The 19498-nt window shown below is 42.4% G+C and overlaps 1 protein-coding gene across 2 annotated transcripts in view; it reads left to right on the forward strand.

Moving 5' to 3' along the window:
* Positions 1 to 19498, forward strand: part of Lats1 (large tumor suppressor kinase 1) — a 35763-nt gene that overhangs the window by 2090 nt on the left and 14175 nt on the right. The window contains exons 1-3 of one of the 2 annotated variants that reach the window (XM_085842625.1): positions 7892 to 7999; positions 8990 to 9470; positions 15669 to 15816. In XM_085842625.1, the coding sequence (XP_085698751.1) occupies positions 9123 to 9470; positions 15669 to 15816 (496 nt within the window). In that variant the 5' untranslated portion in view covers positions 7892 to 7999; positions 8990 to 9122. Of the gene's footprint in view, positions 1 to 7891; positions 8000 to 8989; positions 9471 to 15668; positions 15817 to 19498 lie in introns of those variants that run through there. The other variant, XM_021175019.3, reaches the window with a different exon arrangement.

Raw genomic sequence — 19498 nt, forward strand, 5'->3', positions numbered from 1 at the left:
GGCCATTAATTTATTCCCCTGAGATTACAATCACGTACCACCAAGCCCAGTTGTAGGTGGGGCTGGGTATCCAGCCCTTGGCTGTGTGCAGCCCAGCAGTGCTCTGCAAACCAACCTACGCCCCCAGCCCCAGTTTTCACTTCGGCTCCTTCCTCCTTATGTATTTTCTGGGTCTTACCTACATGTATGTTGTGCACCATGTGTGTGCCTAGTGCCACTGAAGTCAGAAGAGGAGTTGGAGCCTCTGTGACTCGGGTTACAGAGAATTATGATCTGCTGATATGGGTGTTGGGATTCAACGTCCTCCTGAAGATCATCTAGTGCTCTTAACCACTGAGAGCCATCTTGATCAGTTAATTCCTGTAAAGTAATTGGGAGAAAATGTCAGTGGACAGATGTGTCACTGTTGCCCTCTTAGCACTTAAGACTGCTACTAGGGAACAATACATTCTATCTGTTAAAAAAAAATTTATTTATTTATTATATATAAGCACACTGTCTTCAGGCACAGCAGAAGAGGGCATCAGATCTCATAGAGGGGTGTGAGCCACCATGTGGTTGCTGGGATTTGAACTCAGGACCTCTGAAAGAACAGTCAGTGCTCTTAACCACTGAGCCATCTCTCTAGCCCAATACATTCTATCTTTATTCACCAAGTATTTTAGCGGGTTATCTTTATAAACTTAATCCAGCCCAAAGTACAATTTTGTTCTTGTTGTTTCTGAGACTGGTTCTTCCTGCAATAGCCCAACTAGTTCTGTAACTCACTGTACATTAGGCTGTCCTTGAACTCACAGGCATCCTCCTGCCTCAACCTGTGGAGTTCTGGGATTAAAGGTGTATTGTAAAGCTTTAAAATCTTACTGTGTAGTTGTACCAGTTTGTCGTTGTTGTTCTTTTTGTTTCTGTTTAATACATTTTTTGAAGAAGGTTTTTTTTTTTTCATTCTTTTTTTAAATGGAAGCTTTATTTCAATCTATAGCACTTTAAGTGTCCTGTCAAGGTTGAGTGTAATCTAGAAAGCTTAAAACATTGGTGTGATGAAAATGCCCTGTGCTAGGTTAGAGTATGCGGAATCCATTCTAGCAGTACGTCTAGCTGCCTACAAGATAACCTTATGCAAGGCATTTTACTTCTAGATCTATTTCTTTGTTCATTAAAAGAAACACTCAAGACATCAAATCCTCTGAATCTGTGAGCTAGGAAAAATAAGAATATAACAAAAGCAGACATTCCGTTTGAGTCATGTAAAATATGTCTTGTGTTCAGGTAATAAGTAGCTCCTGAAGAGATTTTCTGTTAGGGGAGGTATTTAAATGAAGCCTTGAACGTTGAGTATAATTTTTACAAAAAATATGGCATAGGCTCTCTTAGGAACACGAAAAGTAAGTCATTAAAGTAGAAAATCTGGCTTGGTTAGGATGTGAAGTACAAGTGCAGAGATAGAAGTATAGACCTGGGGGCTGGAGAGATGGCTCAGTGGTTAAGAGCACCGACTGCTCTTCTGAAGGCCCTGAGTTCAAATCCCAGCAACCACATGGTGGCTCACAACCATCCGTAATGAGATCTGACGCCCTCTTCTGGTGCATCTGGAGACAGCTAAAATGTACTTAGATAGAATAATAAATAAATCTAAAAAACAAAAGAAGAAGAAGTATAGACCTGAAATACAAAGGTAAGAGGAAGGCTGCCAATTTTCAGGACTCTTCCCTGCTGAAGGGAGCCTGTCTGGTGCTTGTTGACAACTTACGATTGAACTTACTTGATGTTCATAACAACCTTGAGATAGATCCAGTTTTTGCACATATTTGAAGATGAAAAACAGGCACAGAAGCTAAGTAGCTTGCCCAGAGTCACACAGCTAGTCATTTGAAAAGTGGAGAGTCATACTGGAGACGAAAACAGGCAGATCTCTTCGGCATAGGAAGCTCTAGGCCAGCCAGGGCTACACAGAGACCCTGGAGTAGGGGAGGGGGTGGTGTCAGGGTTAGGGTTAGGGTGGAAAGGCTAAACTTTCTTCCTGGGAGTGTGCTGTTGAAAGAGCCCATGAAGGAAGGAGTCATTTATAGTTATGGAATAGGAAAATAACCTGATTGAATTGTTGATTATAAATTCTATTCTGGCACCATTGTTCCTTGAGCTAATGCAGTTAGGCTATTTTGCCTTGAGTTCTTTTTAGGATTCTCTTTGCCTATCATATCATAGTAATAAAGATTATTGAGACTTGATATTACCTGCATTAGCTATACTTTGTTGAAGGGGTTGTAAACCTGTATACTTTCCTAAAAGATAAGCTTACATTTCCAGAATTTTATTAACTATTTTTTTTTGTGGTTTTGTAGATCAAATCTGGGGTTCTGAGCATGCTAGACAATTGCTCTACTATTGAGGTATATTGTCAGTCCAGTGCCCTGATTTTAAATGTGTTTCTTTTCATAAACATATATATGTAGTGTTGTTTGTTTTTGCAGTGCTGGGTCTAGAACCCAGGACCTCTCATATGCTAAGCATTTTTCCACTGAACGACACCGACAGCCATTAGTTCTTTGACTCAGCAATTCTGCTTCTCAGAATTTACCTTAAGGAGTACTCAGCACTGTGTGCACAAAATGCTTATTGCAGGATTGGTGGAGGTGATTTCTTTTGTTTGAGGCATGATCTTGCCGTGTAACTCAGGCTGGCCTAGAACTCATGCTCCTATTTCCTTCAGCTTTCTAGTTCTGTGTCTGTCTGGCTTGTAGTATATTTTTATTAACTGACTTTGTTGTATGTATGTAAACTATAAAGCATAATTAATGAGCATCCATTGACTTCCCCCATTCTGAGAACTAGAATAGTCATGTAATTGAGGCTGCCAGTCTTACATAGATAGCATGGACTTATCTTGAACTTACTATGTAGCTAAGGATGTCCTTGGACTTGTATTACAGGTGTGCACTATTCTACTTGCTTTATATGATGCTAGGGATTTAAATCCAGGGCTAGATGCTTGCTAGACAAGCACTTCACCAACTATTACTTCATTTTATTTTTTAAGGCAGGGTCTCATTTCGTCTGGCCCTACTTATCCTACGTAGCCAAAGTTAACCTTGAATTTCTGATCCTGTTGTCTCTATCTCCCAGGTGCTAGGTACTAGGATTTCAGAACAAAGTACCATCACATCCAGTTTAATCTAGTGCTGGAGAGAGAACCTAGGCCTTTTCTAGGCCAGCATTCTACTAGTTGATATCGCCACCCCATTTGTTTTATTTTGAGACAGGTTCTCTGTAGCTCAGATTGGTCTAGATCTCAGGAGAGATCATAAACACAAGTTATATGAGGGCATCACCTGGCATAGTAGTGGAGCTTTTGTTTGCTTATTTTGCATTTATTTGTGTGCTCTTGCTACAGGCAAATGTGGAGATTAGAGGACAACTTGTGGGAGCTGGTTCTACCCCAGGGGTTCTAGGGGTTGAACTCAGCTCTTTAGATGTGGTGGCAAGCACCATTTCTGCGGAGACATCATGCTTGGCCCTTGGCATAAACTTTGGTTTTAATAAGTGCCACATCCTTGCACAGCTTGGGTCCAGGAACCCCACTAAAGGGTGATGAGGGGCCAGTGAGGGAATTAGAAAGGATGCGCACTGAGTCACAGAAATCTGACATTTGGTGGTCTGGGCTCTCCGAGAAGCTGAAGTACCCCCAGAAGCTCAGTGTTTGTTTATTATATACAGTTGAATAGGAGTCGGATTTGTGGTATACAACTGAACAAGAAGACAGGTTTAGCCAATCTTAAAAGCAGCACCTATAGGGGAGGGGAGCATCCTTCAGGCTGTAAACATTTCTGGGGTGGGGCTGGGGCCCATGGTGGACATTTTTCTGTGCACACTGTCAACATGATACACAAACCCAAGGGATGCTTTACCCCATCCCTCTGAGCCTCATCTAGGGAAAGTGTTACCACACCTACATGTTTGGGGCATTGGTCCTTCACATGGCAGTGCCCATGTCAACAGCACATATCCACTCAGGACTTCACTTAATCCCTACCAAGTATACTCTAGTGATAAGCATGCTAAATACAGAACCCAATAACATAGCCTTTTCTCTTTATTGCCGAATAGTACATACTGAACATAATTGTGTGTCATCATTTTGTACAGTTGTCAGCACAGTAGTGTGTTTACATTATCACCACAGACGAGACTGATGCGTGGTGAGATGGCATCACCTGGTGATAGGGGTTTTGTTTTTTAGCATTAGGAGTACTGTCTTAGACACTGCCTTTTGTTGGTTGAAAGATCAATATATGGTATATGACATTATCAATTAGCCAATAGCTGTGGATATGATCTTCTAAGAGTCTCTTCTAATCTTTCCATAGGACTATAAGGTAAGGTTCTTTGTCATCTTGTTAGCTTTAACAAGCAGCAGATATTTTGTTTCTGACAGGGTATTATGTAGACCAGGCTGGGTCAGAATTGGGAATGGTGCTGCAGCCTCCCAGCTGTGGGGTTACGGGTATGCCCCACAATGCCTGGTACCAAACTGTGGCTTGTTGAAATATTTTGTAACTATGAAACAGTTCTCTGTTTTCCTAGCCTCCAGCATTACCTTATAATCAGATAACAAATATACAAACAACAGTGGCAGGGTTATATAGAATACTAGGATTCTAACTACTGTAGCTGGAGGTTCAAGCTGACCTCCAGTCTCCGCTCCCTAAGAGCTGGGCTTCCCGCTGAGAGCCACCATGCATATCTTAGCTTCTTTAATTTTTGAGCCTACTTCTAATGCAGAGCCAGTTTTTAAGAGTCAGGTATACTCCTCAAGCTAACCACACAAGAAGCCTACTTTTAACTAGCCTCTTCCTCTTGCTAATGACTTACAATTAGAGTTTACCTAAAGCCGCCTGCCCAGCGTGGTGGCGCACTTGGGAGGCAGGGGCAGGCGGATTTCTGAGTTCGAGGCCAGCCAGGGCTACACATAGAAACCCTGTCTCAAACAAACAAACAAACAAACAAACACCAACAAAAAAAAGAGTTTACCTTAAGTCTTCTTGTATTTAAAAATAGATTTATTGCCGGGCGTGGTGGCGCACGCCTTTAATCCCAGCACTCGGGAGGCAGAGGCAGGCGGATTTCTGAGTTCGAGGCCAGCCTGGTCTACAAAGTGAGTTCCAGGACAGCCAAGGCTACATAGAGAAACCCTGTCTCGAAAAACCAAAAAAAAAAAAAAAAAAAAAAAAAAATAGATTTATTTTATGTGTAGGAGTGTTTTTCTTGCATAATATGTACATGCATAGAACCCAGAAAGGGTGTCAGAGCCCCTGGCACTGGAGTTAGGGATGGCTGTGAAGCACCATGTGGGTGCTGGGAACTGATGAAGCCCAGTCCTCTGAAAGAGCTGCAAGTGATGTTACCCACTGAGCCTTCTCTCCGCTCCCCTTCTTTTCCTCCTATGATTTTTTTTCATTCCTGATGCCTATTTATCTCTGTACAGTCATATTGGCTGACTCTCTCCTTATGGCAAGTTTTCAATAGTTTGTTCTTGTTCTTATTTAGGCAATCTTTATTTTCCACATTATTATTAATACTTGTGATACACTTTGATTTCTGATAACATACCTCAGATAAACAGAGGAGTTAAAATACATTATGGCTTACATTTTCAGAGGTCTTAGTCCAACTTAATAAGGACATGGCAAAACATTAAACATCATGACAGCTAGGAAGAGGTAGAGGTAGAGAGGGGCTGGGAACAGCTGCAGCTACAAGGACAAAGCTAGGTAACTGACTTCTTCCAGCTAAGCTCTACTGCCTTAAGTTTCTGGAACCTCCCAAAATAGAAGTCACCAGCTAGGCACATGGGCTTTAATGAGTGAGCCTCTAGAGGCGTTCCCCACTCCAGCCCCAGAGGCTTGTGTTTATTTCAAAATGCTGTATGTCCATAGTGTCTATAATTTTAACCTTTTTTTTTTTTAGGAAAAAAAACAAAAAACCCTCATCAGGAGATGGTGGAACAGGCCTTTAATCCCAGCACTTAGGAGCCAAAGGCAGGTTGATCTCTGAGTTTGAGGCCAGCCTGGTCTACAGAGCAAGTTCCAAAATGACCAGAGCTACACAGAGAAACTCTGTTTCAGGGGTGAGAGTTGGGAGAAAAAAACCAAAAAACCTAAAAGTCTCCTATGGTCTTTTTGGTACCCTTTATCTTCCCACCCCTCCCAGGTTCACCCCTTATCACTCAATAGGAGAGAAAAAAGAATTGAGGGGAGAGAGAGCTCTGAGTATAATTTCTTTCTTCTTATTTCCTACACACTACTACTAACAAACTGCAATCAACCTCCTGAACGACCAGAAACCCCACCTATGGGGCTCTAGCATTTATATAACCTCTGAAAAGTTTCCAGAATTCCAAGTGGCACAAAATCACAGAAACTATCTGCAGCTGGCAAAACCACACCTCTGCTAGAGCTCTCCTGGAACTTGCTCTGTAGACCAGGCTGGCCTCAAACTCAGAGATCTGCCTGCCTCTGCTTCCCAAATGCTAGGACTAAAGGTGTGCGCCACCACTGCCTGGCTCAGTGTTTTTAGTGCCAACTCATAACCATATCATTATTGTCTAAAACTACTTCCCTTTTCTAGCCAAACTACACCTTTTTTTTTTTTTTTTTTTTTTTTTTCAAATTTTCTCATACTAAGTCTGGCCAAGGAAGCCAGCAATAACCAAGCCATAGTGTGAAATCCAGTGGGACTTTCTCCTGTAAACTGATGAATGCATCACCTTTCCATTCATTCCAACTGACATTGCTCAGGACACAGTCTGGGCCAGAATGCAGCCTGTTGACCGTCTGTTCAGTTCTCCGTCGAGTTCCTGTCCCTGTCTGAAATCTCGTGAGCACAGCCTTTCCTACCTGTGCTTCTCCTACTGTTCTGGTTTTGCCTTTGGGTCAGAGTCGCCCCTTGGGCTCTGTTTACATCACATGCCTACATCCTCAAAGATTTCTAAATTCTTCCTATAAGTCAGTACCGAAGGCTTCTGAACCATATGGTCATTCAGAGAAAGAACCCCCTTCTTTGATACTCATTTTGTTAGATTTTTTTTTAAAGAGTTATTTATTGTTATACATAAGTACACTGTAGCTGTCTTCAGACTCAGCAGAAGAGGGCGTCAGATCTCATTATGGGGGGTTGTGAGCCACCATGTGGTTGTTGGGATTTGAACTCAACCTTTGGAAGAGCAGTCAGTGCTCTTACCCACTGAGCCATCTTGCCAGCCCAGATTTTTATTTATTTATTTTAATTTAAGACTATTTTCACACAAATAAGCCTTTGTGTGTGCTTTATAACCCGGGTCGAAAAACAGTTCCTGAGTTTAAACACACTTGGTTACTTACAAAGCATATATGCTCTTCCAACATAAAAAGTAAGACCTCAAGAGTGTTACTAGCTACAAAGTGAGCCCCCAGTGTTTTTAGTCCCCTGAAGGGATGATTGCCTGGAGGCACCCGCAATATCAGGGTGGATCCTAAGGATCAAACTCAGTAATCAGTCTTGACAGCAAGCATCTTCACATGCTGAGACAGGTGACTGGCCCTCTCCAAATTGGTCACTGGGACAAATTACGTTGGATAAGTTAGGGGAGGAAAAATATGATGGTTCATAGTTTTGGAGGTTTTAATCCAGGATACATGACAGACCATCTCACATGACAGCCAGTAAGGAGGACAGAAAGGGATCTGGAACAAAATATAGCCCTCTACGGATGTTCCCCCATCCTTCTTCATTTAGGATGTACTTCCTAAAGTCCCTGGGACGTGTCATATTCAAGCTATAACAATATTGTCTTTTAGAAATAAAAATAAGGGGCTGGAGAGATGGCTCAGCAGTTAGGAGCACTGGCTGATCTTCCAGAGATCCTGAGTTCAATTCCCAGCAACCACATGGTGGCTCACAACCAGCTGTAATGGGATCCAATGCACTCTTCTGGTGTGTCTGAAGACCGCTACAGTGTATTCATGTAAATAAATATTTTAAAATCTTTAAAAAGAAAAGAAATCAAAATAAGAAAATGTTGATGGTTTAATCCAACAGAGGTTTCTGTCTTGCTCACATGTCTAATGGGAGCCAGTCATGTTTTATTCCCACTATTTCAAAATGAATCCTGTTAATATCCTTGAAGCAAGGAATGCACTCAAATTTTTAATTGCCTTAGTTCAAAACTGAGACATGTGACCCCTGTTCAAAAGACTTTTGTTGGAGTTGCCCAGGAAGACAGGAGGTACTGTGTGAATGCAACCTCTGCTGCAACGTATTTATTAAAAATAACTGGGGGCCATTGAAATGGCTCTTCCAGAAAAGGCATTTACTGCAAGCCTGAGCCTGGGTTATAACCCCAGGTTATAGATATTCCTACTCACATCCTGTAGTCTGGGGAGTAAACCCAATCATAGGTTTTGAATCTTGTGAAAAACTAATGTATAACCCTTTTAAAAGAACTAATACCCTTGTAAGTAAGTCTTAAACAGAAGTCTAATTTCCAAGATTTAAAGTCGGAGGAGGGAGTTGCTTAAGGTTCACTTAGTAATCCTTTATGATTGTATGAGCCTCACTTTCTAAAACACTTGTAAGGTCTGTTTATTTGTTTATCTCAAACGCTGCTAGTTAGAAATACTGGTTTTTGATTTTTGGTTTTTTTTGAGACAGGGTTTCTCTGTATAGCTCTGGCTGTCCTGGAACTTACTTTGTAGACCAGGCTGGCCTCGAACTCAGAAATCCTGCCTCTGCCTCCCAAGTGCTGAGATTAAAGGAATGCGCCACCACTGTCCGGCTAGAATATTGTAAATCCACTTTAGAAACTAGGAAATAGGCACAAAGAGGTGTAGTAACTTACCTTGGTCCTATAGTACTATGTCATGAAGTCTGAGCTAGTAACTCCCATAGCAGTGGGGTTTCCCTAATACAACGAACTGCTTCATTAATAACTCTAGCTGTGTATTTTCTTTCCTAGGTTAGTTACTTCCACTGTAAAGGATTTTAACATTCCTGGGACTTCCCCTTTCACCTTGGCTCAGAAGGAAGCTCCGAGTCTTTGAGTTAGCTCCTGAAGAAGTACTTTGCAGGGGCCACATATAGATGCTTTCATGAAGAGGGGTGAAAAGCCAGAAGGGTACAGACAGATGAGGCCTAAGACCTTTCCTGCCAGCAACTACCCTGGCAGCAGCCGACAGATGCTGCAGGAGATCCGAGAATCCCTGAGGAATTTATCAAAACCATCTGATGCTTCGAAGGCCGAGCATAACCTGAATAAGATGTCGACTGAAGATCCCAGGCAGGTGAGAAATCCACCCAAATTTGGCACACATCATAAAGCCTTGCAAGAAATTCGAAACTCTCTACTACCATTTGCAAATGAAACAAGTTCTTCCCGGAGCCCTTCAGAAGTTAATCCACAGATGTTTCAGGATTTGCAGGCTGCTGGCTTTGATGAGGTAAGAACTTTTAAAAACAAAAATAAAAACAAACAAACACCATCACAAATGGTTTTTCTTATTCTGTGAGGCAAACAACTTCAAGGAGAGCTCATAAGGGCGTTTCTTTTGAGAGGACTTAACTGTACATTTAAATGTGTGTGTTCCATTAACAAAGCATACTACTACAGTAATAATCTTACTAATTAGTATAACGGAATGGTTGTTATTTCTTTAGTTTCTTCTGTGCTATCCCCAAATCCTGGAGTTTCTGTTGGTGAGGTCATGAAACCAGAGTGGAGATGCAGTTGAGGGAGGCTGCAAGTGAGGATGGACGGACGGGCTTGGGCAAGTGAGGATGGACGGGCTTGGGCAAGTGAGGATGGACGGGCGGGCTTGGGCAAGTGAGGATGGACGGGCGGGCTTGGTCGCAGCCTGAGATATAGACACTGATCTCAGCTGGTGTTGAGAGTGAGAGCGCCATGGCTGTGAAGTCTAGATTCATCGTAGGGAGAGAGTGGCAGTAACTAAGAAGAATATTTATATCATTCAGATCTAGTTTTAAATTCCCCCAAACTATTACATTTTAGTTCAGGTTAAGAAAACCAAGTCCTAAGCCGGGCGTGGTGGCGCACGCCTTTAATCCCAGCACTCGGGAGGCAGAGGCAGGCGGATTTCTGAGTTCGAGGCCAGCCTGGTCTACAGAGTGAGTTCCAGGACAGCCAGGGCTACACAGAGAAACCCTGTCTCCAAAAACCAAAAAAAAAAAGAAAACCAAGTCCTTACTGTCTATTCCAGATCTTCTTGTGAAACTTTTTCATAACATAGTTAATCACATTTTGTTTATTAGTAAAATTTGTTTCTCATAGCAACATACTTTGTGATTATTTTAGATAAAAATAAGTTGTGTACAGACCATGGCTCACAGGTTAGGAGCATTGACTGCACTCGTGGAGGCCCCAAGTTCGATTCCTAGCACCTACATGGATGCTTACCACCATCTATATAACTCGAGTTTCAAGATTCCTTACCGTCTGGCCTCTCACTCAGGCAAATACTCACACTCACAGGTTCAGTGTTAAAATGCGCTCTGTAAGATGTAACTAATGGTAACTGGTCAGGAGCCACAGCCAGGCACAGTGACGCGTGCTAGCTCTGGGAGCACGTGAGCTAGGAGGATTGTAAGTTCTGGAAGAGCTGTGGGCTCTTGTAAAATAAAAAATAACTTACATACTTTTTAATTTCAAAAAAGGAAGGCTCAGGGCAGAGTTGCAGTCAGATCAAAACCAAACCAAAGCTCAGCAGTATAAAAACAGTCCAGTGCTTATTGTGTGAGATCCTACTCATGAGTCTCTGGGCTCCTGGGGCCTTGGCATGGCACTTCTCTAGCTCTGCCATCCACACTGCATGTAGCTTGTCCCCTAGGTTCAGGCTGGCCCCACTCCCCAGCAACTACTGTCCTTGGCAGTCATCCAGTTAACGCTGGCATCTTCAAAGTGTTTGGGTCTCCAGTGTAACTGGCTACATATTCTGGGCACTTTTCAGGGACTCTAACTCTGCTGCTTGGTGTCAAGCTTCAACTTCTCTCCATGTCCTCTTCAAATTCCTGGGGCTTCTACTTTAAGTAAAGCTGCACATTCACGACTGACCTTCCTGGCCTCTCACAGTACAAAGCCTCAGCTACTCCAACACACCTTCAACACTAACACCACCTGGGAAACTCACACATTGCCGAGTTTGGCTCTTAGCACAAGGTCAGTCCTTGGCTCCCTGTGGACCACAGGTTCTGTGTACTTATCCCGAGGAAGCACTCCCTAGAATAGTTTCCCTCAGTGATGCTGGTCTTTTCTTAATCACAGATATTTTAAGTCCCAGCATTATCTTCCAGGTCACCATGGCAGTTCATAAGCTATGACGAGCTTTTCTCCATGGCTCATCTTACCCAGAATTCCAGTCTTTCTATAGTCCTCCCTAAGATTGAGGGGTAAGACTTGGTCAGATCTTGTCTCAGCAATATCCCATGAACCTGGTGCCAGTTTTCTGTTTTAGTTGTGGTTTCTTTTGCTATGATAAAACATCATAACTGAAAAAGCAATCTGGAGAGAAAAGGACTCATTTCACCCTAACATTTATAAGTCTACCACTCAGAAAGCGGAGGCAGGAGCTCAGAGCAGGAACTGGAGGTAGGAGTGGAGCAGAAGTTGTGAATGACTGCTGCTTTCTGACTTGCTCCTCAGAGCTGTCTCAGCTTGCTTTCTTAGAGCACTCAGGATCCCCTCACCTGTCCAACGTAGCATCTTAGAGTGAGCTAGGCCCTCTCCCGTGAGTGGATGAAATGCTGCTACCGCAGGCCAGTCTACTGGGGCATTTTCCAATTGAGCTTCCCCTCTTCCTGAATGACTCTGCTTTGTGTCAAGTTGACATAAAACTAGGCAACATAGTTGGTTGGTTGGTTGGTTGGTTGGTTGGTTGGTTGGTTTTTGTCTGGTTTTTATAACAGGGTCGTATTGTATAGCTTAGATTAGTGTGGAACTCTGTCTAGTTGAGCTTCAACTCAGCTTCACCATTCCCCTGCCTCAGCCTCCCAAATAATGGGATTATAGGTTTATGCTATTATGCCCAATCTTCTCTTCTCCTCCCCTCCCCTCCCCTCCCTTCCCCTCCCCTCCCTTCCCCTCCCCTCCCCTCCCCTCCCCTCCCCTCCCCTCCCCTCCCCTCCCCTCCCCTCCCCTCCCCTCCCCTCCCCTCCCCTCCTCTCCTCTCCTCTCCTCTCCTCTCCTCTCCTCTCCTCTCCTCTCCTCTCCTCTTCTGTTCTTTTCTTTTCTTTTCTTTTCTTTTCTTTTCTTGCCTTTTCTTTTGAGAATGTTTTTGGTAACTATTTCTAGATTAATTTCTTCACAGGCATAAATGTTAAATGGTTTTGATGCCTTTTGGAGGACATAAATACATAATCACTAAAGTCTTTTCTACAAACATGAAAATGGAGGCATAATTATGTGCTTTTGTTTTTCTAGTGACAGCACTTGTATTAAAGGTGCTGATTTGAGGGCTCTGTTTAAGCTAGTGTAGTGAAACTGGCTGTGTGAGATTATCTGCCCTGCAATCACAGCACTTGGATGGTAGCAGTGAGATGAGCAAGGTCATCCTAAATTTTACAGCCTATGTAAGTAAGGCTACTGTGTGCTATTGGAGATCCTGACCCAATAAACAAAAGCCAGGGTAATCATTACCAAAACCATAGGCTGAAATTGTAGAGCATGGAACAAAAATAGGATTCTCACAGTATTGATAAACATAATAGCACTGTTACAGTTTGCTTGATTTAACCAGTTTTAAATTAAACTTACATTTAAAGTGAGAGTAATTTCTTCATATCTTATTACAAATTTACAAAATCTGATTGGCATAAAACATGACCACAATATACCTTGTTTCAGTTACAGATTGAGTTTGGGTGCCTCTAACAAAAATTCTAATTAATGCTTTGAATATGATAGTAATTCTGGGCTGGAGAGATGGCTCAGTTAGAGAGGAGTTAGTTCCTCTTCCAGAGGATCTGGGTGTGATTTCCAGCACTTACATGACCCCCTCACAGTGGTCTGTAACTCCAGTTCCCTTCCAGTTCCAGACCTTGCTATGTAGACCAGGCTGGTTTCAGACATAGAGACAGAATTCCCTGCCTCTGCCATACTTAGAATACAAGGGATCTGACAGCTGACATCCTCTTCTGTCCTCTTTAGGCACCAGGCACCAGGAACACCGGTGGTACACACACACACACAAATACATTTAATAATAATAATAATAATAATAATAATAATACAGATGGCTCAGTGGTTAAGAGTACTGGCTACTTTTTCAGAGGACTCAGGTTCAGTTCCCAGCAACCACATGGCAGCTCACAACTGCCTATAACTCCAGTTCCAGGGGATCCAACACCCTCACACAGACACACATGCAGACAAAACACCAATACAGATAAAATAAAAATAAATAAGTATTTGTTTGGTTCAGCTAGTATCTAACCTAAAAGTCTTCATCATATCTAGTCTAAATATCTTTCTGTCATTCTGTATTGTTTCTATAAATATATTTCTTTGAAATATAAACCTAATTTTTTAAACAAATTATTATTTTATGTATTTGGGTTTTGCCTATATCTCTGTCTGTGTACCATATGAATGCAGTGCCTGGGGAGGCCAGAGGGAGCATGGGATCCCCTGGAACTGGAGGTACAGACAGCTGGGAGGTACCATGTGGATGCTTGTAGTTCAACCCCAATTCTCTGGGAGAGAAGTCAGTGCTCTTAACCACTGAGCTATCTCTAGCCAGTATTCCAAACTCCCTTATTTCTCTCTCTCTCTCTCTCTCTCTCTCTCTCTCTCTCTCAAAGATTTATTTATTTTATGTATGTGACTACACCATTGTTGCTCTCTTCAGACACACCAGAAGAGGACATCAGATCCTATTACAGATGGTTGTGAGCCACCATGTGGTTGCTGGGAATTGAACTCAGGACCTCTGGAAGATCAGTCAGTGCTCTTAACCAGCCAGCCCATTTTTCTTTCTTTAAGACAGGAATTCATTGTATAGCCCTGACTGGCCTAGACCTTGCTATGTAGACCTTGGCCCCTGACTGTAGCCTGTAAACCAGGCTACAGAATTACCTACCTCTGCCTCACTGGAAATACAAGGGACAGCTTTTATTTTGTTTTAGATTTTTTTAATTTTTTTTTATTTATTTATTTATTTATTTATTTTAAGATTTGGTTGTTTGGTTAGTTTTTTGTTTATTTTTGATTTTTTTTTTTGGTTTATTTTTTGTTGTTTTGTTTTTTTGAGACAGGATTTCTGTGTGAATCTCTGGCTGTTCTGGAAATCACTCTGTAGACCATGCTCGCCTTGAACTCAGAGATCTGCCTGCTTCTGCCTCCTAAGTACTGTGAATAAAGGTGTACGCCACCACTGCCCAGCTAAAGATTTTGTTTTAATTTTATTTGTTATTTTAAATTATGTATATATACAGGTGCCATCTGAGCCAGAAAACGGCCCTGGCTTCCTTGGAACTGAACTTCTAGGTGATTGTGAACTTTCTGACGTAGGTACGGAGAATCACACCCAGGTCCTCGGCCAGGGGACCCCATGAGTGCCAGCTTTCACCCCATGCTTGACAGATGTAACCTCTTAAGAGAAGAAACTAGTTAAGAATTCCTTTACTGCCAGGTAGTGGTGGCACATGCCTTTAATCCCAGCACTTTGGAGGCAGAGGCAGGCGGATTTCTGAGTTTGAGGCCAACCTGGTCTACACAGTGAGTTCCAGGACAGCCAGGGCTATACAGAGAAACCCTGTTTCAAAAAACAACAACAACAAAAACTTCCTTTACTGTTAGACATAATAGCAAAGGTACTTAATAAAATGCTTTAATGATACATAAAAAGTCATTTCTAGAGTTGTAAAGTATTTTTTTAATGTTTTGTTTGGGTGTGTGCATGATAAGGGACAGGTATATGCTCTTACACACTTGAAGGTCAGAGAACAACCTTGTGGATTCAGTCTCTCCCTTCGTCTTTGTGGGTTCTAGACATTGAGTTGCCAGGCCTGCCTGCCACTCATTTACCTGCTCCCCATCTTCAGTATTTTTACTGCTTTTTAAAAATGATTATCATTTTTTATGCAAGAATGAAAGTAAAAACAATAGTAAAACTACATTATTGTTTTTACTCCAAAAAAAGCTCATACCTCGGGAAGGAAGTGGCAGGTGTGCTACATAAATTAGAGAAACACTGCTAAGATTTGAAGGCTTGTTTTGTTTCTTAAGTATTTGAGGTTAATGGGGCTATTTTTAGTAATTGCAAAGAAGACACTAAAATAGGGTTTGGGGACTGGCTAGTTGGCTTAATAGATAAGGTGCCTGCGGGCCTGAGCTTGGCCCCTGACTGGGGCCCTTGGAGAGAACTGCTTCCTGCAAGTTGTCCTCCGAACTTCACACACTCAACCTTGGCATTCATCTCACTCACACACACACACACACACACACACACACACACACACACACACACACACACACAGAAAATGAGAATGAAATAGGACACGGCCAGGTCTAGGGCACTGTCTTTCATATCTGGGAGTTTGTGTGCTTATCTTGTGCTTACTACTTTTGTTCTTTCCTTTTGCTAATTATACTTAAACGGTTTCTTTTTGTAAATATTTTTTATCAGGACATGGTTATTCAAGCTCTTCAGAAAACCAATAACAGAAGCATAGAAGCCGCTGTTGAATTCATTAGTAAAATGAGTTACCAAGACCCTCGTCGAGAGCAGATGTCTGCAGCAGCTGCCAGGCCTATTAATGCCACCATGAAACCAGGTGATTTATCGTCTTTTTCTCTTCTCTTCAAAACGCCTGCATCTGTCAAATCCATCAAGACACAAAGGACACTTTCCTCAGCTATTTTCGTCTTGAGTCTACTTCTTTGTCCTGGCCCAAAGTCAGATTCTTGCCAAATTTCTAGAAGTAGCCTCAACAGCTCTCCATTCTGTCTGTCTGTCTACCTATGTATGAGACTGGGTCTCACCTGGAACTTACTATTTAGACTAGGCTGGCCTCAACCTTTTAGAGATTCACATATCGGAGCCTTTGGGTGCTGGGATTAAAGACAAACACCATCATGGCCTGCTCTCTCTCATTTTATGTTCACATTGCTTTGAGCACTGGTGAGCATTTGTTCAATGACTTTGTTGTGTGTGTGTGTGTGTGTGTGTGTGTGTGTGTACATGTATTTGTAGTAATGTGTAGTTGCACATGTGTTTGGAGGCCAGAGATGACTGTCAGGTGTCTTCCTAAATTACTCTCCACACTATATTTTTGTGACAGTGTCTCTTACTGAACTTTGAGTTCAGGAATTTCACTTGACTGACTGGGCAGCAATCCCCATGGATCGATCGATCTTTCTCTCTCTCTCTCTTTAAGATTTATTATATTTATTTGAGTACACTGTAGCTGTCTTCAGACACACCAGAAGAGGGCATCAGATTCCAATACAGATGGTTGTGAGCCACCATGTGGTTGCTGGGAATTGAACTCAGGATCTCTGGAAGAGCAGTCGGTGCTCTTAACCACTGAGCCATCTCTCCAGCCCTCATGGATCTTTCTTTTATTTCCATCTCCGCAGTGCTTAGTTTATAGGTTCCTGCGTCTCACGCTGCTTTTACATGGGTGCTGTTACAAGCACTGCCAACTAAACCACCTCCTCATCCCTTTTTAGTGGGGTTTGTAGTTTGTTTTTTTGGTGTTAAAAATTGAATTTGAGGCCTTGCACATACTAATAGGTATATGTTTAACTGTTTTCAATCATGTTTCTCTGAGTGAGGAGGGAGGAATTATTTTGAGAGGGAATATTTTTTTTCCTTGTCTTAATCAAGAAGATCAAGCTGGATATGGTAGGTCACATTTATAACTCATGAGCTGGAGGCTAGCCTAGGCTATATAGGAAACATATCTTAAAAACAAAAAGTTAAAGATAGAATTGGATACTGTGCGTGTGTGTGTGTGTGTGTATACTATGGAGTATGTAGGTTGTTTTGATTTTGCTTTCTTGTTTGTTTATTTTGAGACAGAACCTTGCTATGTAGTTCAAGCTGGACCAGAATTCACAATAGTACAGGTTGCCTTGAATTGACAGTAGTGTCTAGCTTCCCAAATGCTGGGATTATAGGCATGAAACCATTACCCTGGTTTTAGATGTCCTCTTGTAGAACACAGGTGATGCTGCATGGAGCCTACCCCATGCAATATCATTTCACCTTACTAACAATGTGTGTTATTCATGTCAGGGACAGAGCGCAGCATTAGGACTTCAGCATAGTGAGTGGTTTTGGAGCAGGTACAGTTTGGTAGATAACACTTAAATCATTCATTGCTATCCATTTGTAGGACCATAATTATAGCCGGAACTGACTGAGGAACAACAGTGTGCACAACTCTTCTGAGATGTTTTTCTTAGTACAGACTGAAGACATTGAAGAGAACAGTGCAAATCAAACTGTCAGGGGGGGGGGGGGAGAGCTCGGGTTTCTTCAATTTCTAGTTAATCGTGAATTATGGAGACAGACACAGGGTCTCACTCTGGCTGGCCTGGAACTCTGTGTAAACTAGCTTGGCCTTGAATTTGAGATCCACCTACCTCTGCTTCTCACACACTTGGGTTAAAGGCATGCACTACCACAGTCAGCTTCATAATTGTATAAAGCTGAGATGAAGGCAGTGGGTATTGATCCATCTAATGTTGCAGTTACATAATGATACCATAGGAGGGTAGATCAAATGCCAATGTTGTAGGTAAATGACAGAAGCTGAGCGTGGGCTCGTGTCTGTAATCCGAGTACTCGAGGCAGGAGCAGGATTGCTGCAAGTCAGAGCTAACTCAGCCATCTTGTAGGACCCTGTCTCAAAACGCAAAACAAAAAAATGGCAGTCCCTGGGTTCAGGCCTTAGTATTTGAAAGGAGGCTTATCATGTGTGAAAGTCTAAATGTTTCCCCATAGGTAGGAAATACTTCCAAAGAGCTAGCTTTTTAAAAGGAATCGAAAGCAAAAGCAACCCCAATTTAGGGCCCACATTTTTGTTTTATTTTGTTTTGTTTTGAAAAAAACAACATCAAAAGAACTAAATTTCTCCCTTAAAATTTTGTTGTTATTGTTTTGAGACAAGGTCTCCAAGCTTAGGGGTTGAGAATGTGTACTTTAGAGTGAGAAATGTGGAGAATAAAAAAAAAGTGTATTAGCTAGGGTTTAGGGCTGTGAAGAGACACCATGATCACACTAACTCTTGTAAAGGACAACATTGCATTGGGGCTGGCTTACAGGTTCAGAGGTTCAGTCTCTTATCATCTTGGTGGGAAGCATGTGGCACACAGGCTGACATGCTGGAGAAGGAGCCAAGAGTTCTACATCTGGATCAGCAGGCAACAGGAAGACAAGTGAAGGCATGGCTAGATCTTCTGAAACCTCAAGGCACACCCCCAGTGACGTACTTCCTCCGAGTAGGCCACAGGTCCTAATCCTTTCAAATAATGCCACTTCCAATGATCCTATGGGGCTCATTCATTTTTTTCATTCAAACCAACCACACCAAGATTAAAATAAAAACAAAAGCAAAAACCAAAAGGGAATGTGCTTTTGAAGAGGACCTAAGTTTCAGTCCTAGCTCCCCTGTCCGGTGGCTTATAACTCCCGTTCTAGATTTGATGTGTCTGACCTGGAAGGGCACCTGCACTCAAGGGCACAGACATATACACATAATTCCAAGTAGTGGAGGTGCACACCTTTAATCCCAGCACGTGGGAGGCAGACAGATCTCTGAGTTCAAGGGCAGCGTGGTCTACAGAGAGTTCCAGGACAGCTGGGGCTACACAGAGAAACCCTAAAATAACAATAACATAATAGCTAGGCCTCTGTACCTTGGCCAGCCTCGAACTTGGTGTGTGATTGTAAGTTCCAGATCATCCTGGATGTCTCAGAGCATTCCTCCCTGTCTCTCCTCACCACCAACAAAAAGCAAAGCAAGGCCTGGAAAGACAGCTCACTGGGTAAAGGCACTTGCCACAAAGCCTGAGGAACTGAGTTTGACCCCTGTGACCTACATAGCGGAAGGAGAGAACCAGCTCCCTCAGGCTACTTTCTGACCTGTATACATGCGCACTGTGGCACATGTGCGTCTGCACACATAACTCAAAATTACGATATCATAAACATAGTTTTAAATAAAACCACTTGCTGAAATTTTATTTCATATCCTTTGAGGACAAGTGCTAAATCAAGCTAACTACCATATGAACTGTCTCACCTGTTGGGGGAGGGTTTGATGGAAATACTTAAAATCTGCTCGCTTAGATCTGTGCAGGATTGGTATATCGGTGTTTTCCCAGAACAGGATAGTCTATAGCAGGAGGATCCAGACTTTGAAACCAGCCTGGGCTATATGACAAATACGTATCTAGTGCTCATGAAGCTCAAACGTGGGGGTCGGATCCCCAGGAAGTGAAGTTACC

Source organism: Mus caroli, unplaced genomic scaffold, assembly GCF_978045245.1.
Source record: "Mus caroli unplaced genomic scaffold, Mus_caroli_1 scaffold_9, whole genome shotgun sequence".
In the NCBI taxonomy this organism is placed as follows: Eukaryota; Metazoa; Chordata; class Mammalia; order Rodentia; family Muridae; genus Mus; species Mus caroli.